The following is a 24,998-nucleotide window of genomic DNA, read 5'->3' as shown; positions in this document are numbered from 1 at the left end:
ATATCATTCATTAAAGGCAGGGAACTATGACTCTCCAACTTGGCTTTTTCAATTGGGCCAATTAAAGGCTCCAACCATACATCTGCCTGACCTGACTTTCTTAAAAGGCTGCTCTCGGCAGGAACTTCAATAGTTATCCGCCTCAAGTGACACTTCTACTTGAAGAGACCGCTTCTGTATGATGAACGATAGGAGGGGAAATAGTCAAAGGAGGAGCCGGAGAAAAGGTGAAAGTAGTAGAAGAAGGAACAAAAATAGTTGGGGCAGGTAAGGAAGGAACCACAAGCACGGGAGTTGGAAAAGAAGATAAGGGTACTTCGTCTAAAACAGGTCCTACATATTCACGGCCAAATCCGCTAATGAAAAGTTGGTCAATAGACTCACGAGTATCGTGGGGAGTGACGTCATCGTCAGGAATTACTATTGGAGTTTCAACGGGTTCGGTAAGAGAAACCGACACTTCAGCTTCGTCATCAGGTACGATGTGTCTCCTAACTCGAGGCCTTGTTACCAGGGAGCCCTCATCTCCCTCATCTTCAGAGTCTTCCTCTTCTGCAGCTTTCCTTTTTGCAGAAGAAGAACCCAAAACTATTTCCCGGGCTCTTTCTAGAGAGATACGGGTTCCTGAAGGAGTACGGGTTCCCGAGGAAACACGAGAAGCCGCAACTGCTTCAGCAGTAACTCCTCGAATAGCAAATCCTGACGGGAAAAAAAGAGAGATAGAAATTAGAGCAACAAAAGAGAATATAGATACGAAAGGCGCAAAATATAAATTCTTACCATGAGTCTTTACCTTCCAACCAAAACGGTTAGAAAGTGTTTCCAAGACCTACCGTCCATCGGTGCGATCTTCAGCAATTTATCTACCCAAGGGAACATCCCCCACAACTCCCATGGTAGCTAAAAAAACAACAAAGGCAAAATTAGAGAAGTTGGCAAACTTGAAGAAAAAGGTACGAGAAGGCTAAAAGACTTACGTGCAAAATTCCACTTCTCAGGGAAGGGAACATTATCCTCACCCACTAAACCAACAGTGGGGGCAGCAACAAATCGGGCATACCAGCCGCGGTCTTTGTCATCTTCGGGGCTCACCAAAACCCTCTTACTCATGGCTACTAGTGTAAAAACACCATTGCGAAAAAACCTAGGTGAGTAAAGATGAATCAAGTGAGGGAAAGTAAAAGGAACATCGGCTTTAGTGGCTAAATGCCTTAAACAGGCAACAAACCTCCATACGATCGGACCAATTTGGCCCAAACAGACGTTGAAGAAACGGCAAAATTCGAGAATGACTGGGTCAATCACTGGTCTAAACCCTAAAGTAAATGGGTATGTGTAAACAAAAGAAAACCCAGTTAAGTAAGAAGTTATCCTCTGATTCGGATTAGGGATAATAATGGGAAAATCGTTATTCCAATGACAGTCATTACGAACCACAGGAGTCAAAACTTCAGTAATTTGAGTGGGGTAAGTATCGACACGATCTAAAGTGACAGTCTGGTTTCTAAGAGATTCCCTATCGTGGTAAAAAGATAATTCTGTAGGGACTATCTCTTCTACTAAAGGTTCGCGTAATGGTTCAGAAGGTTCTTTACTCCTAGAAGAAGATTTGTGAGAAAGGGAACCTCTGGTTCTAGAAGAGGGACTAGAGCTAGAAGAAGGCATAGACGAACCACCTCGAGTAGATCCTAAGCTACGAAGTCTACCTCCCCTTCTATGCCTAACAGGGGCATTGGGGAAAGAATCAACAATGGAGACTTCTCGAGGGTGGGGGTTTGGTGAAGACATAGCGAAGAGGAATGATGTAAAGAAGAAGTAAACAGAGAATGGGGAAATTAAATGTTCAGTAAAACTTTATGAGGTAAAAGACAAGGGAAGAAGTTATACTTATATTGATAATCGACCGCCAAAGGTAAAATGCAGTGAAGGAAGGATCACAATTATGATAACTGGCACTTCGTAAATAGTGGAACCATAAAAACCTTGAAAGAGGCTGCAAAAACTGCAGAACCAATGAAAAATTGATACGTGTACGGAGTATTAAATAGAAGTGACAATTGAAGCGTCAATTTTGTCATAACATTAATGGTGTCAAAAATTCTCGTTTTAATGAAATCCACTTCCCAAATACTCAACTGATGAATAAATGGAAAGTGGGGGGACTATCTGTATTGGAAAAAATTACATTTATATAAGGATGACGTATCGAGACACGTGGACTGGTCAAATAGTCAAAGAATTACAATTAATCAAGAGGCACGAGCAACAATAGAAATAAGCAAGGACAAAGGAAGAGGCACGGGTGGCCGTACCTGTTTAAGTCATTTATATCCAAGAATAAAAAAGAATGGATCTGACCATAGTAAAGAGCACAGATACAGAATTTGACAGGCATTAAATACTGGATATGTTAAGGAATTTGTATTGATTATAATGATTATGTAACGTAGCATTCAATGTCTTTAATTATTCATAATAGCATCATTATGATTTGGGGAAAACACATATCTTTAAGATACCTATAAAAAGGAGACATCTTATCAATTGTAGGAACAATGGATATCATCAGAATATACTTTGATTTACTTGTTTTTCTCTTGATTACATTCTAATTACTTCAAATTACTTTCCTTTGCATATTCTTTTGATTATCAGTAACCCGTGTTCTTCTAAATTCTAGTTTTGACTGAAATTCTATTTTTTGGTTAAACAGGTAACACTTGCTATGCATGACTACTTTGTCAAATGCCAGTTACTCTTATTTCTTTTTCTTTTTATCGATTACCACGGTATTCCACACATATTAGTAACTCTATCCACCAATGGTTAGGTTTGGAAAAAAAATCACCAAGCGTTTGTTTTGTTGTCTCTGCCGACTGTCTGGATCTGAATTTTGATCTCCTATGATTTTCACATACTTTATTAACGATATGCCATATTCGTGAGTGCAACTCCTTTTTTTCCATTGATTCCTTGCAGCTGTTACAGTGAAACAAGAAGCACTTCATGTCGAGACATACATTGTAGGGATGTGATCAAACTACATCAAAACCATAGGAAAATCTAACATGGTTTCAGACTCAGAGGCGGACCCAGGATTTGAGCGGACGAGGGCACCACTGTATGCTAATCACCAGCGATAAAATTCTAAAGAAGAAGAAAAAAACACCGAACACACACACACACACACACACACACATATATATATATATATATGAATGAGAGAGAGAAAAAGAGATTTCTTCGCAAAATGGGTGCTATGGGAAGAGAAAGATTAAAATTAATTAAGTTGACTATTTTGTATTAGTACTAGACTATAAATGAAATAAAAAAATTGCTATTAAATATAAATTATATTGTAATCAAAGAACTAAAATATTAATTAAGTTAACTATTATATATTAGTACTAAATTATAATTGAATTCAAAAAAAGAAGAGATAAAAGTAAAAGATAAAGCAATTTGCTATTAAATATAAATTATATTGTACTTAAAGAATAAAAATAGAAAGGAGGAAAAAAAAGCTAAAGGGCCAAAAGGGTTTCGAACATATGTCTTCAACAAAGTTGTGAATTTAAGGCCCCAAGGCAACCACTTCTTCCATCCGTCTCTTTGTTTCTGAGGGTACACTTAAAATATTTAAGGGGTCCCATATATATGTATAGATATATATAATATGTATATACATGATTTTTACCGAGACTAACGGGGTCGCGTGACCCCTCACCTCACCACATAGGTCTGCCTCTGTTCAGGCTAATAGCCTGTTTGGCCAAGCTGCAAAAATCAGCTTATTTTGAGATGTGATTTTTCTCAAAAGTACTTTTGGTGAGAAACAGTTTGTGTTTGGCTAATTAAGTTGAACAATAATTATGAGCAGCAATTAGTGTTTGGCCAAACTTTTAAAAACAGTTTCTAAGTGTATTTTTCTCAAAAGTGCTTTGGAAAGAAACTATTCTTTTCAAAATCACTTTTTTTCCTCCGAAAACTTAGCCGAACACCTCAATATTTTGGAAAAAGCGCTTTTGGCCCAAACAGTATATAAGAGTGCAAATCCTGTGAGGGAAATCCAATTAGCAGTTCCTTATGGTAACACTCGTCAGAATCAGATTGGCAGTCTTCTGAATCAAGGATTTTGAGATTAGGCAAATGGTCCAACTCTAGGACATAGAGAAGCTACAATACGGTACGGTAAATACATACCGTATTTACCACAAGTCATTGGAGGTTTATCTCATGAACTAAAGCAGTCTTCCATCTAGTTGATACGATGGACGTAGATGATAGTTATCCGAAATGAGGGAGTAATCTGTATTTCTCAATGGAGATTTCAAGGACAAAGTTGTTGTATATTCTGCGAATAAACTTATTTAAAATACTGTTGAAATGTTGAAAAACTTATTTGATGAGTATTTGACGTGAAATAAATGATTTTCAACCATAGATCTTCAATTTCTTTTTCAAGTAGAATTTATATTTAAATACAATATAAACTTTCAACTACCATCTCTCCAACTTTAACTTCAAATATTCATTTTTCCTTCGGTCTCAACCAAGTATTTTCCAAACACTTATAAATGCCTAGCTGTTACCTATTATCCCCTCAATCCCAATTTTATTACATTCCTTTTAGTTACCTATGTTCTAATATATTTGTCATGTAAAATATATATATTATATTGTGCATAATCTCGCTTTTTTTTTTTTATAAATTGAATTTCATTTATAATTTCATGACGTAAAATAATACTGTAATATTATATCTTTTGACTTTTTTCGTTACATTGCCTTAAGGCCTAAGGGGATGACTAAGTGATTTGGTCACAAGAGTAACAACGTCAAGATTTTGAATTTGAATGTTAACTTCAACACAGTGTGAACTCATATGTTTCTATGTGATTTTTTATTTTTTTAGTAATATACAAATTTATATGTGAATTGAAAAATTATTTATTTGGCTCTGTGCTGGTGGACTATAATAGACTACCTATAAATAAAACTAGAAAAATACAAGTTGGTCTAGCCATCAATGTTATAAAAAAAAGTCAACTATAATAAACTTTCAACTATCATTCATTAATTTTTCATTTAAGTTATGTTCTATCTTTCACGTAATTAAGCAAAAAAATTAAAAAATTTCGTCGTTTGGACTTTGGCTATAATAAGTACGGAATATTATAGTAATTGAAATACTAGTTTAGTTACTAAACATTCGTATTCGAAATATTGGAATTAGTTTGAAAAAATTAAAAGTATTTTTAGTTAAATTCTTTAACTTCTTGTCAAGTTGAGTAATTTATTTTAAATTTCAATATAAAAAAGAAAAGAAAAGCCAGCAAATAAGGAAAAATCTCTTACAGGAACCGCAATTGTTTCGGCTCTGGTCGTCGTCTTCCTCTCTCTCTCTCTCTCTCCATGATCACCGCTGCAACTACTACTACAAAACTTCACAGAAAAACTCATCTTTAAAAAAGAAAAAATGATGCACAAATCAAACTATAATTTCCCTTTTCCTCAAAAATCCATTAACAGTTCAAAACAGCAGCTAATTGATTCCCTCACATCCCACATTTCTCTCTACAATTCACAAACCCCTCCATCTCCCAAATCATAATCCTAACCCTAGATCCTCTATCCTCAAATGGTTCTCTTCCCTTTCAATTCCTCAACGGCAAGCTCATCTCACAATCGTTCACTCCAATTTCCTCCAAGTCCTTCTTCAAATGCTTACTAAAATCCAATCCAACGGTCATGGTTCCTTCATCATCCTACCCGATATGCCCTCCTCCGACGGCTGTGATCTTCCGAGCATTTGCTTCCGCAAGTCTCACGGGTTATTAGCTCGAGTTGCTGAGTCGAACGAGTCAGAACGGCGAGTTCGTCACTCGGTTCGGCTCTTCAGCTCGAAAGAAGGGGAAGGAGGGGAAAATGGGGTTTCGGGTTTATTGGATTTTGTTGATTCTTTGACTGTTAGTGAGGAATTTGTGGAGAATGTGGATAGTTTTACGAATGCAATGGATGGCGTTTCAAATGGGATGTTTTTGAGGGGGGAAGAAAGTGGTGGGTTGAGCTCAGAATGGGTGGAATTGGGGTGGTTGAAAGCCAAAGGGTATTATAGTATCGAGGCTTTCATGGCAAATAGGTTGGAGGTGGCGTTACGATTGGCGTGGTTGAATAATAATAATAATAATGGGAAGAAGAGAGGTGTGAAATTGAAAGATAAGGTGAATGCTGTAGGTATAGGAGCCAATGCGTTTTGGAGGAAGAAAGGGTGTGTAGATTGGTGGGCAAAGTTGGATGAGACAACGAGTGTGAAGATTCTTCGTCTCGGCTTAGGAAAGGCTGCAAAATCACTGGTACTACTTTTATGTTGAGCCTTTATTTTTCACCTAGCAATTTGGTCTTTGTTTGTTCTTTGGTGCTACATTGTTGTATTCAATGTGCTACGAGTTCATTTAGTGAGATTACAATTTGTTTGAATTTGTATATGTGGTGGCATTTCCATTCATGGATGTCAAAAAGCTGAATTTTCCTCTCTAATAGGAAAGAGATAATGGCATAGACTTTGGAATAGTATATAGCTTGTTAAATGGAAAGTGTGCATTTCAGAGTCCGCAAGAATCTATCTGAACAGTAAGTAGGCTGAGATTTGCAAGTAGGTTAGATCTGTATCAAGAAATAAGCTGAGATGTAAAAAAGAAATTTAAAGTAATGCTGGGTATCCCTCTTTGATTTGGAAAAGCAAAAGAGTATAAAATGCAGGCGGTGACCGAAGAATTAACAAAACTATCAAATCATGCAACTTTAAAACTAAGATGCTTCTCTGTATTTCCATAGAATAGAGTAGGGGTTTATATACCACATCTAAGCATTAGCTTTTTTTTTTTTTTTTTTTTTTTTGACAAGGGTAAAAAAAAATTACTTTTTGCTGTGTATTTTTTTGGTCAAAAGGACAATTTATATTATCTCAAAGCTGAAGAAGTAGAAGGATTTGTTGTACAAGTAGTAGTAATAGTAGCATCAGCACATGTATATGCTTCTAACAGAAGTAGTTCTTAGTTCGTCTGCTCAAGTGTTTTTGAGACAATAAAGGAGGAACTGCAATAACTATTGAACTGCTACATGTCCTTCGTTGCAAGTTGCTTCCATACTTGGCCAGCGCCTCTGGCTACCATATTTTGTTCTCTGTAACCGTGGTATCTCTGGTTCGCATAGCGCTCAGCGTAGGCAAGATGTATAATATTAGAAAATAATGCATTATAGCTGCAAGTTATTTTATATAACATACCAGTTATATATGTTTGATTTTGGTTTGATATACTTTCATAAATCAAATTTTTTTTTTCACAAATGGCAACTATTACATTAATGGTATATCCTTTTAAGTATGTTTCTCATAGCACAAAGTATGTTTCTCATAGCACTCCTATCCTTCCTAACATAGTCAATTAAATGATTGAGATGTTAGCAGTTTAGCTATTTAAGCTTCTGATTGTTGGAAGGGTCGTCTATTCTTCCTGCATAGTTTACAGGTGCTCTTCAGAATTTGACACAGGCTTAAGCTGTCCAATCTCCAATTATGTCTTTCAGATTGCTGATACTTTGAAGGGGGCAAGAGGTGTTTCAGCGGATAAAGCTTGCCTATGCAGTTCGGCGCTGCAACAGCCTCTGGGTAACACTACTTTGTCTAAACGAAGGAACTTTGTGAATTTCAGAGGGTCTGATGTAGGAGTTCCACAGAACACGTTTCATGCATCAATGTTTGGAGTTTCATGTTCATTCAACCAGTTACTTGATTGTTTGTTTATGCTTCAGGATGTCTCCACTGTGCTGCTGGCATGTCCGGGTACTGTTGGCGAGTCTCCTGACAGTGGAAAACTATTTTTTAGTTCATTAGAATCTGTTAATACTCTTTCTGATAGTATATTAAGAAAATTACGGGGGTTACTCATGATTATTTCTCTTGACTGTACAAAGTATGAGCTGCTTGGGGACGAAAACTTGAATTCCTTACCAAAGCAAAACAAGGAAATACATGGTGCTTCTAACCGTAAGAAAAAAGGGAAGAACCATAAAGTGAAGAAGTTTAATCCTTTGCCAAAATCTACTACAGGTGTAAGTCCTGTTAAAAATAGTGAGGTACACTCTGATCTTGAGGACTTTCCATATAAATTCCTTTTAGTAAGAAAAATTCCTATACCATGTGGTTCTTTACTTTCTTTTAAAATATATGCAGGATAATGGAGACGCATCCATGTGTGGTGATAATGTGCATAATAGTTCGTCTACTGGTTTGGTAGATAAATTTCGTGGTGATAATGTACATTGTAGTTTGCCTAGTGGATCGGTCGATAGAGTACAACAGAAGGATCTTGATAACGTGAGTCTGCCATCTTTGGTTGATATGGTTGTAATTATCTTTCTATTATGGATCAGATGTCCAATTTATGTTATAAATAGTTTGTAACTGACTGTCTGTCTGCAGGGACATGGTGAAGGACCAGATAGTCAAACTGTTAGAAGTGCTTCAAGGAAGAAAAGGAAAGAAAGAAACAAGACTAAAAACCGTAGCTTGATAACTTCTGGGGAAGATGGTAAATGTCAGAAAAGAAATTCTCAAAAGTCCTTTGTTTCTGTCAACTCCCAAGATGGGGATCCAAGGTCTGATTGTGTCCCTGTAGATTCAGTTGTTCAAAGTGCATCAAAAGATTCTTCTGTTGACAATGAGGGACGTGAACTGGAAATAAGCATTCCGAGTCAAAACGGTGGGGATTGTGGTTCTGCTGGTTCTTTTGAAGGTTGCAGGAATCCTTGTTTGACAGTCCATTTGCCCCCAGAGGGGGTGATCGGAAATGGAGTGGTAGCTGTTGCAGTGGAAACTACTAATAGTGATGGCAATTCTGGTGTTTCTTCTAGAATGCCTTTGATTGAATCTGAGCTCACTCATTCAAACTGCAAGGAGTTTAAAACATTGAATAACAGATCAAATTTTCTTGAGAAACAAACTAAAGGTAGTGATTCCAACAAAAAACTTACCTCTTTAAAGGAGCAAGGAAGTGTTGATGTTTATGATACAGGGCCTATGAATTCACCATCTTATGTTTCGTATGAGTGGCCCAGTGTAGCTCCCATTCATCTTCCATACAGTGATTCACATCTCCCACCTGCTACTGAGAGACTGCACCTTGATGTCAGTCACAACTGGCAAAGTCATTTTCGTCATTCTTTTCTACGCAATGTACGTCATGTGAGAACTTCTTCAATTGAAACAGGGTGCCCTGGAATTATATCTAGACCTTTGTCAATGAGTTTAGATTGGCCCCCAATGGTTCGCAGTATCAATAGACTAGCTCCATCGGTTACATGCAATTATGATGCTGGGTTTATCTCTAGACGAACTTCTTTCCAGCAGGATATAGCACCCCAAAGCATTCACTGCAATGCGGTTAGTACTGAGGATGAAAGGGTGTATTCTGGTGACTTTATTGACTTCTCTGATCTTTCAAATTCACATGAAGTGGGTGAAGACCATGATTATCACTGGATGTCTGAAGAAGAGTTAGAGGTACATGCTGTTCCTGGGGTGGACTATAATCAGTACTTTGGAGGTGGTGTTATGTACTGGAATCCTTCTGATCATCTCGGTACTAATTTTTCACGTCCTCCCTCTCTTAGCTCGGATGATAGCTCATGGGCGTGCAGGGAAGCAGATATGAACAGGGCAGTTGATGATATGGTTGCCTTCTCTTCTTCTTACAGTACAAATGGTTTGACTTCTCCATCTGCTGCTTCCTTTTGCTCCCCATTCGATCCTTTAGGTTCAGGACATCAGGCTCTTGGTTATGTTATACCAGGAAGTGAGATTACCAGCAAGGTTTTACAGTCCTCATCATCAGCAGATCTAGTGACAATAGAGAATGCTTCAGGATCCTTGTCCAATTTGTCTGCTGATGGTGAAGCAAAGTCTGTGGATTCACTTCCGTACCCCATTCTACGACCCATTGTCATTCCCAGTATGTCTAGGGAGAGATCAAGATCAGATTTTAAGCGAAGTCATGATCATAAAAGTCCTTGTGTTCCTCCCAGCAGGAGGGAGCAACCTAGGATCAAGAGACCTCCATCGCCTGTGGTCCTCTGTGTTCCACGTGCCCCTCGTCCACCTCCTCCTTCTCCCGTTAGTGATTCTAGAAGGCACAGAGGTTTCCCAACTGTTCGGTCTGGTAGCTCCAGCCCCAGGCAATGGGGTGTCAAAGGTTGGTTCCATGATGGAATTAATTTTGAAGAAGCATGTATACGCGTGGATGGTAGTGAAGTAGTTTGGCCTGCTTGGAGAAGTAAAAGTTTCTCAGCCCATCAGTTAACACAACCTCTACCTGGAGCTTTGCTGCAGGATCGCCTTATCGCAATTTCACAGTTAACTCGCGATCAAGAACATGTAAATATACAAATCTGAGAATCCGGTTTGCAGTTTCATAACTCCCCTTATTCTCAAGTTTCTGTCTTTCTGGGTGGAAAATATTCAAATCCCATTTGTTTTTCTTTCCAGCCAGATGTTGCATTCCCACTTCAACCTACCGAAATGCTGAACTGTACTGCAAAGAAGGCCTGTCTTTCAGTGATCCATAGTTGCCTTCACGACGAAATCGAGAGCTTCTGCAAACAGGTACAGTCCCAAGAGAGTAGTAACTTCTTCAGTATCACTTCAATAATTTAACCAGAGTTTCAGGATAAAAAATTTGGGCAGATAGATATAACCTGATGTTTATTGTTGGTTATCTATAATGATTCTCAAGGTTGCCTCCGAGAATGTGATCAGGAAGCCTTACATTAATTGGGCTGTGAAGCGTGTTGCACGTTCTCTACAAGTATTATGGCCTAGGTCTCGTACAAACATTTTTGGTTCAAATGCTACTGGGTTGTCACTCCCATCAAGTGATGTGGACCTTGTGGTTTGTCTTCCTCCTGTGAGGAATCTGGTAAGCATGTCTTAGCTAACATGTTTCTTACTTTATATATTTTGGGTAAGGAGAAAAGGAGTTTTGGAGAAAGGAGCACATTATATGCTTTCCTTTTTTCCCCGTAGGAACCAATTAAAGAAGCTGGGATCTTGGAGGGGCGAAATGGGATCAAAGAAACATGCCTTCAGGTATCCAGGATTACATGGAATATTCTTCTCTAATAGTTGGAGGAAATGCTGTGTTTGCTTTGAAAGTGATGATCTTTTTGTAACTTAAAGCTTTTCTTACAACATCAACCTTCTTGCTGATTAATCAATAACCAATATTTTCCTCATGACCCCTCATTAACCCGCCCACCAAAAAAAAACCCAAATATAAGAGCAACCTTTTCCTGACTTGTATGTGAATTGACAATTGAGACCCAGACTTGTAGAGTGATTTCTTGTACTCAACATTGAAATTTAGCTCCGACTTACTGATAGATACCACTATATTTCAAGTACAATAAATATAAATGGTGTGACTTTACATTGCTAAGTATGATTTAATTCTGGAGTTCTCTTTGCGGCCAAACTTTTGCATAAAACTTGAAACTAGTGAAAAACTAAGTTATTTTGGCACTGGGTATTTGGTACAATTGTTTATGCTATGGTCCTTGTTTTGCGCGTGAAGACCTAATTAAATTTATAAAGGTATCCACTTGCTAACAACTCATGCTTTTGAAATTGATGGGGACACAATTCAATGTTGATATAAGAGCTGGCACAGGTCTTGGATGCCACTCAAATCTCAATGTGGCAGCTGCCCTAAGAAAAATGTGTAATTCATTTTCTGCAAGGGAGAAAAATAAATCTAATTGGGTGCCATTTGTAAGGAATCAAATTCACAAGTTTTTCACTTGCATATCTCCTCATAAAAGAATGAACCTTTATATCAAGTGAGTCCTAACAAGTAATTAAGGGTAATATCGGGATGCAAAGATTAAATAGTTTCCACAAGGAGAAATGTCATTCTTTTTGGAACAGACAAAAGGAAAGTGTGTCAATAAGACGTGATGGAGGGAATATTGTTTTATTAGAAAAAAAAAAGAACTACACAAGAAAATTTTATTTGTTCCACCCTTGGTTGTCCAATTTGATGCAAATATAGCTTTAGTTTAATGGAGCTCCTTGTTGCTGACATAGAGAACTTTGCAGCATGCAGCTAGATATCTGGCTAACCAGGAGTGGGTAAAAAATGATTCTCTGAAGATCGTGGAAAATACTGCTGTAATGTCTCTGCAATCCAAATTCGTTTCCTTCTGGGTTCTCATCAGCTTAGTTTTTTCCTTTATGTTAGCATGACACCTTTTGCCTTCTTTGACCTCCTTAGTCATGTTATTCCATGCTATGTTGCTGCCATTTCTCTACAGATACCAATTATAATGCTTGTGGTAGAAGTTCCACATGATCTCATTTTGTCGTCTCTATCAAATTTACAAACACCAAAAGCAGAGCCAACTCAGTTGATTGTAGAAGAAGGCAATGCAGTATTTCAGGCTGATTCGACTTGTTCAGAGTCCTCATCTTCACCACAGTGGTCCAAGATGAATGAATGTAGAAAGGATGTAAAAGCAGTTCGACTTGATATTAGTTTCAAATCGCCTTCACATACAGGATTACAGACCACTGAGCTGGTAAGTCTTGAAGAGATGGCATCTGAGTACTTGTGGGATCAAATTCAGAACTATATTCTCTTAATCTTCATCACTTTGATATTTTGTTATCTCGAGCCTGTCAGCCGGTTATGATGTAGATCTATCTTATCACGTTTTTCCTTTGTCGATGATAGGTTAAAGAGCTCACTGAACAGTTTCCTGCTGCCACACCTCTTGCTTTGGTGCTAAAACAGTTCCTAGCAGATCGCAGTCTTGACCAGTCATATTCAGGCGGTTTAAGCTCATATTGTCTAGTAAGCTTTTCTATCATCAATATTTCCTAGAGAATTCAGTTTAAGTTTGAAAGGAAGTATTCTGTTTAAAGTGAATGAAGCAATGATTAGTTTAACTTACCTAAAAGTGTTTCGCTTATGTACTTGTGACCTCCCTTCATATTCAAGCGCTCTTCTGTTGGTTATGCTTAAGTACATCAATCCTCCACGCTGCTCTGTCTTCTTGTTTCAACCCAAACCAAGCAAAGGATGGAGGTTGGCCGGCTATTTTTATGTTTGCTTGGAAGTAGAGGAAGGAAGAGAAGGAAAGGGACAGCTTAAAGAGTTTTCAGGTCTCTTGCTTTGGTGCTGTAACAATTACGGGATTAAAATAAGAGAGTATCCTTTTCTTCTTTGCCCAAAACTTAAATCAGTGACAATGAAAAGTCCAAACTATTTGCCTTTCCATTCTTGTTTTCGACCCAAACCAAGCATAAAAGAAGATAATTCTGCTTAACTTCTCCTCTATTTTCACTACCATTTTCCCTTGTTTCTATTCCTTTTCCTATTTTCCCAGCATAAGGTAAATTTCTGCTCACATTGACTCATTCTAATAGTGAGATCGTTCAAGGAATGTCCTTACCTTGATTTTACATGTAATGTCCTCACGATCCAATTATAAATTTGGGATGGAAATTGTGATGTTATCCATTTAGAGATAAGTGACTTTTGCTAACTTCCAGTTTGATGAAGTTCTAGATTATGTTGAACAAAGTACTGAATGGAGTTACCCTAGAGTTCCCCATCTTGATTAATTGTTTTTCGGTTGTTGAATGATGTCACATTGCGTATCAGTTCCTCCTTTTCAATTCTCTAGCAGTCTGTCGCGGAAGACCAGGACAAGTAGGCATCAAGTAAAAGCTGGGTCCTTCATTCAGGCTGCAGAAAACTTGTTACTTCTTTGACACAAGCACCTTATAATTATGGGGCAAAAGGTGGAAATTAGATAGAGGTCTCCAAGTCTAACACAAGTTCGAGCAGAAATTTTGTGGTTTGTTGGGAAGTGGAAATATCTGGAATGTGGCCATTATCTATTAAAACTTTTTATTTAAAAAACTTTTCACACATTCGTTTCAAGCAAAAGTGAAATAGTTAAGCCTTTTCAGTTCTTGTCTTCCAATTCTTGGCATCCTTATATTAGGTGTTTCGCTCCCTTGATTTCATTCTCTCTTTATGTTATTATGTGTTTTAATGGCTCTTAAATGTCTACACCATTTAATAGGTACTATTGATCACACGATTTTTGCAGCATGAACATCATCACGGTCGACTAATTGACCAAGTATGATTGAATTCTTCCATTATTAATTTCTTCAGTTTATTTTTTTGGCGATTTACCCCTGTTTTTAAGGTTAAATCATCAGTTTCAACGCCCATTACATGTTCAACGTAGATTGTGATGATGTCTCCAATATTTTTATTATTGGGTTGCACATATTGTGATGATAACATTTATAGGACCTTTCACAGTATAAAGAAGAACCTGCTGAATAACATAATAAGATGATTGCCTGGATAAACACCAACAACTAAGAACGGAGTAGAGAGAGACATTTCTCAGCATCAGGACAACCTAGCCAGCTGAGTTTCTCATATGAGGGTTTTAGCTTGAAAAGTTTAATTATTTGATATAGTGTGACCGGGTGAATTCCATGTTTTATTTTTTCTATTTGTGTTTTTTTTTCTCTTTAACAATTAGATCATGTAGCTAAGTAAAAAGGTTGACCTTTTTAACTTCAATGAAATACAATGGCATTACTGAAACTGAAAGGTTGGAAATCACTCTTAAAGATGTTATCTCCCAGTAAGCATGAGATAAGGATGAGTTTTGGTGCAACATGGTTCCCTTTTTGTGAACTTGGGGCAATAGGTTCAAATAGCAGAAACTACAAGTGCATGTCTGATGCACTACGAGAGCCTTGTGGAAGTGACCACCTTCCTAAGTTAGTACATGGAGGTTTTCATCATCTTTGAGCTGGTTGTCTCATTTTTAATCTCTTTCCTTAAAAATTGCATATCAGTGCTTTTGTCTTATTTCAGAAATTAATGTTAGAGAAAGATGAATGTACGAGCAAGCCGATCTGTTGGCTTACCTGCGTAACTGTAAAATAATGCATCACATTGTACCTGACAGAACAAGCCCGATCTTTCTCTCAAAAGATGTAAAACTTGATTGCTAGTATACTCAACATAAGATAGAAAAATCCAATCTCCTCCTGCTCAATGCTTGTACAGCACTGCTGCAATGCAGGCTTAACCTGATAGTCTCACACATAAGCTCATGCCTTTCCAACTTCATAGCAATATGATAGGTGCCCCTACAATATTATACTTGACAAGCTTGTTAAACGCTGTAGTGCCTCTATGGAAGAAGTTAACTTTTTCACTTCATTAGAAGTTAAGCTTCGTTTTCATTTCCTTCTGATGCATCGGAGTTATTGAGTGTAACTTTCATTGATCTAATTTTGTAGAACTTGGGGAGCCTCCTGATGGATTTTTTCTACTTCTTTGGGTGAGTTTGATCTGCTTAAAAGACACATTTCCTTGGTTAATTTTTATCTCATGTTTCCCTCCTTACAAGTGGCCAACTCGTTGTAGTTAACTTATACATCTGAAGTCCCAACCACTATGACACCCCTGCTCCCCTCAAAAGTAAAAGGTGCAAAAAGGGTACCATAGAACCTTGGATGTAAAGCTTCTTTTTTTTGTCCCCAGGAATGTGTTTGATCCTCGTCAAATGCGTGTTTCAATACAGGGAAGCGGCTTATACATAAATAGAGAACGAGGATGCAGGTATGGCTAATTGTTGAACCTCCTGATTTTGTTTGTTGCAAACCTCTTTCTGTTTTTTCATGATTTTCATTTTCCCTCCCTTTTTATTCCCTGGTTTTATTTTTGTAGCATTGATCCAATTTGCATTGATGATCCTCTGTACCCAACCAATAATGTGGGGCGGAATTGCTTTCGCATACACCAATGCATCAAGGTTAGTTGGAATGCCTTGTATTAAATTTTTGAGAAAATATTGGTGTTACAAGAACTAGGAAAACTTACAAGTCGATAAAAAATGGAAAACACGTGATACTTTAGGTTTCTTACCTTTTAGTTCAATAGCATGCCATGTGTTGAAAGTATCTGAATCTCTTAAGAGGTTGAAAGCAAAGGATTTCTTCCAAGCTGGCTAGCAGACTGGGGACGTGTTGGTTAATGAATTAACCAGACATATCCTTCAATCACCCCTAGATTTGAGGATAATTTGCATACGTAAAGACTTGCATGAGAAAGCTCTTGGTACTTCTCTGAAATGGCATGGAATATACAACACCAGCATACCTAGTGTAGTGTGTACGCAGATCTTATCACTACGCTGTGGAGGTAGAGAGGCTTTTTCTAATAGACCCTCGGTAGAAATGGCATGGAATATGTTTCTATTAAACTGTAGCATGCGTTTGTTAAACATGAAAAGTATTATATCCTCTCATGCCCTCAATATGTAAAGTTCAGCTTTCTGTTCTTTATAAGTGACAGTGGCTGCTTTTCATTTAGTAATATATAACCTAAACTAACAACCTTTTGGTATTCTACTATTCTCTAAATTTTTATTGCACCTTGTTTTGATGTATGGAATGAAGTTAGTTCCTAAGTCGCAATTTGTTATATTGGGACTGAAGGTGCTACTGAACAAATTATGCTTCTCATTAAAAATTATAATCATTGAGTGTTGGACGCATATAACGATTCTCATAAAAGTTACTTTCTGTAGGCATTTGCAGATGCTTATTCTACTTTGGAAAATGAGATACCTTCTCTTCCTAGCAACGATGAATCAAATTCAGTACCTCAAGTTAAGCTGCTCCCAAGAATTATCCCAAGCATTGGGCTTTCTGTGGGATCTTAATATCAGAAGTTTTGAATCTTGAAGGTATGTTAAGCTCTTATATTTTCTTCAGGTCAACCATAAGTACATATATGGGTCTTAAGATGCCGTTGGTATCTATTTGTATCTTTTTCTATCCTCTTAGATTGAAATGATTGCTTGCATAAAATTAAAGTATTTTAGCTGATAATGGCTTGGTTGTATAATAAAAAGCTTTAAAAAGAATGTTTGTTCATTAAAGTAGTGTTTCAGTATCTCCGTGGAAGTATCAAAAGGTAGTAGTAGTTCTTCCTGTATAGGGGAAATCTTTGCATTTTCTTAGTGAAATCTGATTATTTTATGAGAATGAAAGCCATTATGCTAAATATTGAAGTGTAGTCTGTAAATCTAAATATTACATGGTATTTTGTTTACTATTGTGCTCTTTACTTTAAAGTATCTCCATTTAATCTTTTCTGTCCTCCTTCAACTTCTTCTTAATTTTTATAACTATCAAAGACTTGAAGGTCAGTCTCAATCATTTGTGTCCTCTATTTGATATCAGCTTATTGTTATCACTATCAAAGACTCAAAGGTCAATCTCAATGCGCAACTGCCTCTACCCAGTATGGATTTAATTCTCCAGCCGCTGATTCTGCCGTGATTGAGTAGGATCTTCTTCTTTTTACCAACACATTGCTTGCATTTAAAATTTTTGCATTTGCATGTTGGTATTAAAATTTATGTTGCTGTCTTCTAGCAAATTGGGATTAAATGGTTTGGCATTATGAATATAGGTGGGGTTCCGCCTTTAGAAACTGGAACTTACTTCCACTGGATGTCAGAACAAAGGAATATCTTAAGAGCTCCTCGATTCAATAGAATCAAATCTCGTCTGAACTCTAACCATGTCAGTGTAGCATGACCGCATTGGCATGTTGGAGACAATTTGCCATTGCCTGGTTCATCTTTTTTTGAGTAGGCCAGTACCTGGTTCCTCTTGAAAGTAATTCCAAGGTTCGAAGTCTCCACTCAGTACAATTTTGATTTTCACCAATCTGGATTTATATATGAAGAACTTCTGATGCCTTGTTGAAATGAATTTGTACATATCATCATTGTGGTATCGAACTGTGCACATCTGGGGTGAATGAAACTAAATTTGCTATTTAGAAGAGACTTTTGAAAAGTCTAGTAACTGTTCTTTCTATTTGCTTTTCTAACAACTTTGTTTCTTCTTTACTTGACGAAATCATGGCTCATAAGATTTTGAACTGAAATAACACTGTTATCCTGACCTGCTCATCGAGAATTCCATGGTTCTGAGATGTTTCTGTTCTCATGCATCTTTCGAGTGCTGGCTAGAATTGAATGGACAAAACATTCTGAGGCTCTATGCCATTTCTCACACAACTTCCACTTGCAGTTTCTTATCGAATCTCTATTCTTTCTTTGTCCTGCTGGTTCCAGGTATCTTCACTTCACTTGCTAGAGTGTAAAGGGCCCCAAACCTTTTGTCATTTGTAGCAGGCCATTACAGGTTCTTCTTCCGGCTTATTTGAGCTTTTAACTTGATTGACCCTGTAATCTAAAAACTCGCAGTAGCCAATTCCTTTTCCTTATTTTCATGTGGCTGGTCTCAACATAAGCATCCTAGAACTCTACAGTGAACTCATGGAGAAGATGGTGGAAGGAAGGGTACACTCAGAGGATCCGATGTAAGAAATACAAGAAGAGAAAGGAAGAAGAGGTATTGCCATATCCCACTTATTATTCGTTCATAAACACTTTAATCTTTTGTGAACCTGAGATTCAACAGCTGTAATACCTATTTAAGACATTTGTTTAGTCTGAAATCATGTCGTGATTGTGTACTAACATGCACAAGTCACAATTGGTGCCAGTGGGGGAGGTAGGTAAAGGATCCATATTCACAGAATAGGACAAATATGTGGGTGTAAGATGGATCGCATCGGATAACAAAATGCAGATTTTCCTTGGGGATAAAGTTCAAAGGCAATGAACTATGGCAGCCTATGATTGAGAAGTTTGAGAGAAAGCGTAATGGGTAGAAAATCAGTATTTGTCCGAGGGAGGAACAATTACATTGTTGAAGTCCATTCTCTATTTTCCTAGTATTATGTCTTTATTCTTGTATACCTTCAAATGTGGCAAACAGATAAGGAATAAGTCATGAGATTTTTGCAGGAAAGAAGTAATAAATTCCATTTGGTAGATTAGAGAAAAAAGATGTTCCCACTGGTGAAGGAATACAAAATTTACCATTCTTCAACATAATGCTTTTGGAGAGGTGGTTGTCGTGATTCAATCAAGAAACTATGCGCTATGGTCAAGGGTATTGGTTTATTTATAGAGCTTGAAACAATGTATAACTTTCGGGAGACATGACATTTTCGCATGGGGTGAGCCTATGGAAGGGATTTTGAAGTGAAGGATGGATTCGCTACGTACTGGCTACACTATTGAAAGTGGAGACAGTATGCTTTTGAAAGGATTTGTGGTATGATGGAAAAACTGAAGACGCTTACACAAAGCTGTTATATATGCTGCATATGCAGAATTGTAAGGCTAGGGTGACCTATTAGTTAAGAATGGAGGACAAGGGAATTATGTGGGACATGAGTGTTTGAAGGAGACTCACTAGATTGCAAGCGAGATGAAGTGGAGGAGTTTCTATGAAAAGATCTGCAGATATGGGAAATGAGGGAGGACAGAGATTATGTGAAGGAGATTACGGATGACAACATTCATGGTGAAATCACTCTACCTAGAGCTATTAGAAGGAAGGGAAAGAGGAGATTTGGGGAAAAGCCTTGAAGATGAGGGTACCAAAATAAGTTCGTTTTTCAAAAAAAAAAATAGCATGCACGCTAGTCGGAATTTGGGGAAAGATAGAGAGCTCTCTAGGCTCTCCTGTTCAAATTGAGAGTTCGCTTTGCCAGTCCATGAATATGCCGCACCCAGCAGTTCGAGGAGTTGGCCAGATACGGATCGAAGCCCTGCCTCGAAAAAGTCAGGTTTGAGGAAGATATCTCAGGTATTCGCCTACGAGGTCTTCACATAATAGGTTGAGAAAATCCTTATTAGGGAGAAGACTTGGACAAATCCCTGGTCTTATAGAAGTAGCTAGCAAGTCTAGGCACCTGATGCATGTGAGGGTAAGGGAAGGAAGTCTCTTTGGCATTGTGATGCATTATAAATAGCGGATAAGTTTAAATAGATGAGACAAATAGCTGGCTTTACCTCTCTTCTATGGACCTTGGTCTACTCTGGTGAATAATCTTGATTGTCGCTATGGATGTTCAATGAGACAATGTCAACTGGAGATTAGAGAAAATCGGCATTGAGAAGTATGTGATTTGGAGCACAACACTGTTATGTCTCTTCTGGCTTGTGTGGAATGAAAGTAGGAGATTGTTCCATAATAGCAGGAACGACGTAAGAAGTGTGAAATGTTCTTTCCTTTTCATGTATATTATTGGTGTAAAAGGAGAGGTCCTTTCTATGTAGGAAGTTGGGCCAACTCAAGGCTTCAGATAATTGTGTTCAGCCACAAAATCAGTATGTAAATACTTTAAAGACTAGCTTAATGTACTTAAAATGAGATTTACTTGACTTAAAAGATTCCGAGCCCATAAAGGGAGTCTTAGGCCTGAATTGTTCTTATATTCTGAATCATGCTAATGCACTCTTTTGGTTACTAGATTGGTACTTGTATTAGATAAATACTCATGGGGCTGTAGGCTGAAGTGCTGAACCATGTCATATGATTTCATCCTATCTAAAGTACTTTGCATAGCCATGTTAAGGTGACTCTTATCATAATCGATGTCAGTCATTGTACTCCTAGTTTAGACCAGCGGTATAATTAAGGCTTATGTTAACTAATAATCATGTTGATTGATGTCGAACAGAATCTGGAGCTGAGACTGGTGATCCACTTCATTGGAAAGAAAGAGATTTGCATAAACCCATTATACAGCTGAGCTTGCAAAGACAACTTGGCCTTCTGATTTATGGGTAGGAATGCATTGTCTGCTGGCTCCATAGAGTATTCTTTCTTTCACTGTTTTATTCTTTTCCTCTTGTCTTCGTTTTTTATTCCCCTCCTCTCCTCCTGGGGCCACCTCCCTGTGTGATATTAAGAGTCCATTTCCTAATTTTCCTTCCTTGTTTTTGTTTCACATATATTTCAGTTTAGAAGATCACAAATAATAGAGTTTTAAAGTGGTCTCACTTTGTGGCAATGCAGGTGCAAGAAGGGGATCCTTCATTTATGCATGATCGGATTAAATATCAATGAAGGAGAGAAATTTCTGTATGTACATATTAATTTTATTGTCTTTGTCAGGTTGTGATGATGATAACAATTAAGCTGAGCTGGTCCTCTTAAAGCTTAAGATTGGAATTCTTGGTATTCTGTTTGGACTCAGATGAGTACAACTTGAAGGGAATAGACTTAAAAGATTTATATAGTCGAGCTCAACTAGTTTGACATTGAGGCATTAGTTGCCATTGTTGTACTTTTGTTGTGTTCATTGACAAATAATCTAATAATTACTTGGTGAGTATTAAATTACCAGTACTGAGTCTTAAATATTAGAACAATAATTAGATATTTTAACTCTTTTAGGTATGAGATGTTCAACTTATATTTGTGTCCATTTTTCTCACTCGCCTTGAGCTCATTTTCCTATTTGATTTCTTACCAACTATTTGTTCTAGTTTTTCCAAGAATTGAATAGGGACGTTATCAGATACATTCTTTCAAACGTTTTTAAAGAATAACATACACCTCCAGATTGCATTCTTATTTGTCCACTTTTACTTAATTTAATTTTTTCATCTCAGATAGTAGAAATTCCTCAACAAGGAAAGCAAGATACATGGCTTCCTTTCTCCCGAATATGATTTACAGGAGGAAGATATTTATCAAACAAAAAAGGGTAAATCATCCATGTCTTCTAAAGGTATAATATAAGTACTATTCTAGTGACTAGAGTTATCACAATCAAAGTATACCATTAACACCTAATCAGATTCATCTGTAAAATAATCAGCATCTTCAGTACACCCCTTCTTGAGCTTCTCTTGGAGGTCCAACTGCTTGGGTAACACTAGCTCGATTCTCCGACCTGACTCTGAAAAGTATCTCTCAAGCACCATCTGCAATACAACAAAGCTCAAATCCTAATCTTAGGTTTACTACTTTCAGTCTATGTACAAAACATGTTAGGGGAAGTACAACAAAAGACGGATGAATTCAACTGAACACATACAGCAGCAGCATAGGCATCCTGTTTCCCTTCACGAGCAGATTTTCCGAGGCCCCTACAACATTGTCACGCTATTTATTTTTGGATTACTTCTTGTAACAGACTGTATGAAGGATTAACCTAGCTTCACATATAACTTGACAATCAATTTATTAGCAAGACAGGTATAAAAGCTTTGTAGATTGCATAGCCTAGATCTTAATTGGCATAAGAGAATGAATTGAAACTTGATTTTATGAAAGTGATACTTTCTTCGTCATAACTCATTCGATAAATACAGTGACAAGTCAGAGGAAACCATTACCTATCAACCATGTAGCTCATGGCCTCTATTGTTGTTCCATACTCTTCCTGCAGATATACTCTCCAGCCCCTAATCACAAGTAAGGTTTTTATGAACAAAGGTCTCCAAGACAGCGTAGAAGACGCCAGATCACTACAGAACGCCCCTCACTCACCACTTTTAAATTACATTTAAACATGACATAAGAGAATGACTACAACAGATGTATTTAGCATCGATAATTTGTAAGCTGAAGGGGAGCCTTGGCGTAACCGGTAAAGTTTCTGTTATGTGACCAGGAAGTCACGAGGTTCAAGCCATGGAAACAACCTCTTGCAGAAGTGCAGGGTAAGGCTGCATACAATAGACCCCTGTGGTCCGGCCCTTCCCCGGACCCTGCACATAGCAGGAGCTTAGTGCACCGGGTTGCCCTTTTAATTTGTAACACAAAAGCATACTAGCTCAAAGGTTTCTGAAAATAGGAAGTCAACTAGTAGCCCTAGAGTGTAAAGCATAACAAGCAAACATGTCTCTGGACAGTTCAACCATTAAACTCCCACAAGAATTTTCTTGAATATTCATTTTCATGATCCCTACGTGAACGCAAGATGCTTCCCTTTTTTCCGTTTTCACGCAACTTGACACATAACCATCAGGATTTCCATAAGATTACAGTTGATAAAAAGTAAAGGCAAGACAAGACAATTGCTGGCAAATCCAATTCAGAAGGGACTTCCAAGACTGGGAAATTCCACAGCTGTTGAGTCTCCTGGCTAAATTAGAGGGATACTCAGTCAAACACAACATTGCTGACAATATTAAGTGGATGGATGGCCTCTACTCAGTGAAAGAAGGTTACTCTCATTTATGCTCAACTAATGAAATCATTGATAGATGGCCTTGGAAGTACATCTGGAAGACAAGTCTTCCCCCAAAGATCATTTGCTTCAGCTGGATAGCCCTTAATGAATCTTGTTTAACACAGGACAACCTTAACAGAAGAGGTATGCCAATTGTTAACAGATGTTTCATATGCCGGCAACATTCCGACAGACACCTTTTGCTACATTGCTCAGTTGCCTCAAACATACGGTGCATGTTTCTTTCTATCTTTGGTCTCAGTTGGGTCATGCCACAAAGCATCAGAGAAGTCTATGAATGCTGGTCTGGTTGGAAAGTTGATAGAGTCATCAGGAAAGTCGGGCAGATGATCCCTGCTTGTATCTTTTGGTGTGTCTGGACAGAAAGGAATCGCAGATGTTTTGATGGGATATCAACTCCAACACACACACACACTTAAAGCTAGATGTCTCCTTTGGTTATTTAGTTGGCAGTATTTAGCCCCTGTAGATTACCATATTAACTTTTTGGATTTTGTCAGCTCTTTTGCTTTAGCCTAGTATTTCTTTTCTTGTTTGTATCAAAGCTGACTCTTTCCCCCTCTTGTACTTCTTGCATCTTCTTGATGCCATTTTCTATAGAACTCATTACTTCATCAAAAAAATAAAAAGTAAAGGCAATGACAACAGTAGTGTTTCTGAGATGAATTGAATAGGTAAAATGCAGATTAAAAATGCTACATAAATAATTAGTAGTACCTCTCAGCAGCTCGAACAGCAAGCCTACCAGCAACACTTCGAACTTTATTAGATTGTGGAGTTTCCCTTCCATCACTTGACAAAGGAAGTCCAATTATAAACTCATCCACTTCCTAACTTCCCCAAACAGAACCACAGTCTCATGAAACTCCAAAATGCTGGCATTAATTCTTAAAAAATTAAAATGAAAGAAACACTAAACACATATTCAAGAATCAAACAAATTATCAATACCCAGTTGATAATTTACCATAAAAATTAAATCTTTCTACGTTAAACGTAAAAAAGCAGTGTCTTTACCTGTTTTAGGGCAATATCAAGAATTCGAAGTTCAAGCTTTTGTCCTCTCAATTCCAGAACCTAAAAATCCAATCCGAATCAAAATTCCAGTATACGAATGTATGTGCCATCTTGGTTTGCGGATGAAAATTGGGTATGTTACCGTTAAGGGTCGAAAATTGAAGCCTTTGCTAATAGCAAGGCCAGTACGGGCAAGCCCCAAATCCACCCCAAGACTGAAACCTCCTCTCCATGTTGAATCTCGCTTTCGCCGTATGGCATTTGGGAGAATTTCCTCCACCGATAATGCCTGAATCCTTGAAGTTAACCGCACAAAGTTACCGCCGGCAGGCCGAAATGCCACCGGCGGCGAGGCTAATAGATGTCCCATTCGAAGATGCTCTAGCTGAGTTTCGGTTGGGGAAAAGAAAGATGTATGCAGCTTATTTTTCTCATTGGGGACTTTATGTTAAAAAATTAATTAAAGTAAAATTAAACATGAATTCGCTGCCCGTATTGAAGCCCGACTATATCCGAATTGGAGCCCGACTATATTCGGATTTGCGCCGCGTAGGGCCTCGTTCGGTGGAAGCGCTCCCTACCAAGTATGACTCGAACTCGATAACTCTGGTTAACGGAAGAGCAGTCTCATCCACTGCACCACATACTTTGATGGTAAGAAAAGAAAAACTTTCATAAAGCATTATCTTTTAGTAGTAATTAGCTATCTATAGATACCATTTGTTATATTACGGATTA

General features: G+C 37.7%; 2 protein-coding genes across 2 annotated transcripts; one reads left to right on the top strand and one right to left on the bottom strand.

Annotated features, from left to right (window-relative positions):
* The first annotated feature begins 5,355 nt into the window (after nucleotides 1-5,355).
* Nucleotides 5,356-21,439, top strand: LOC107791440 (uncharacterized). The gene is given in 21 exon segments (XM_016613516.2): nucleotides 5,356-5,601; nucleotides 5,603-6,356; nucleotides 7,591-8,139; nucleotides 8,237-8,380; nucleotides 8,486-10,435; nucleotides 10,547-10,663; nucleotides 10,794-10,976; nucleotides 11,084-11,146; nucleotides 12,155-12,226; nucleotides 12,370-12,633; nucleotides 12,789-12,908; nucleotides 14,149-14,208; nucleotides 15,398-15,438; nucleotides 15,642-15,719; nucleotides 15,828-15,912; nucleotides 16,690-16,848; nucleotides 17,348-17,450; nucleotides 17,580-17,799; nucleotides 18,253-18,532; nucleotides 20,718-20,823; nucleotides 21,056-21,439. Coding segments are annotated over 16 exon segments (4,737 nt in total). The 5' UTR covers nucleotides 5,356-5,479; the 3' UTR covers nucleotides 16,825-16,848; nucleotides 17,348-17,450; nucleotides 17,580-17,799; nucleotides 18,253-18,532; nucleotides 20,718-20,823; nucleotides 21,056-21,439.
* Nucleotides 21,440-21,668: 229 nt separating this feature from the next.
* Nucleotides 21,669-24,699, bottom strand: LOC107791442 (uncharacterized). The gene is made up of 6 exons (XM_016613520.2): nucleotides 24,403-24,699; nucleotides 24,261-24,320; nucleotides 23,961-24,073; nucleotides 22,384-22,452; nucleotides 22,083-22,134; nucleotides 21,669-21,969 (listed from the first exon to the last, which is right to left on the bottom strand). The coding sequence occupies exons 1-6, from the start codon at nucleotides 24,628-24,630 to the stop codon at nucleotides 21,835-21,837; spliced, it is 657 nt and encodes a 218-aa protein (XP_016469006.1). The 5' UTR covers nucleotides 24,631-24,699; the 3' UTR covers nucleotides 21,669-21,834.
* Between the last annotated feature and the right edge of the window lie 299 nt (nucleotides 24,700-24,998).

Source organism: Nicotiana tabacum, chromosome 7 (genome assembly GCF_000715075.1).
Source record: "Nicotiana tabacum cultivar K326 chromosome 7, ASM71507v2, whole genome shotgun sequence".
Classification (NCBI taxonomy): Eukaryota; Viridiplantae; Streptophyta; class Magnoliopsida; order Solanales; family Solanaceae; genus Nicotiana; species Nicotiana tabacum.
Note: the sequence above shows the minus strand (reverse complement) of the source record. Positions and strands in the feature narration are given on the sequence as shown.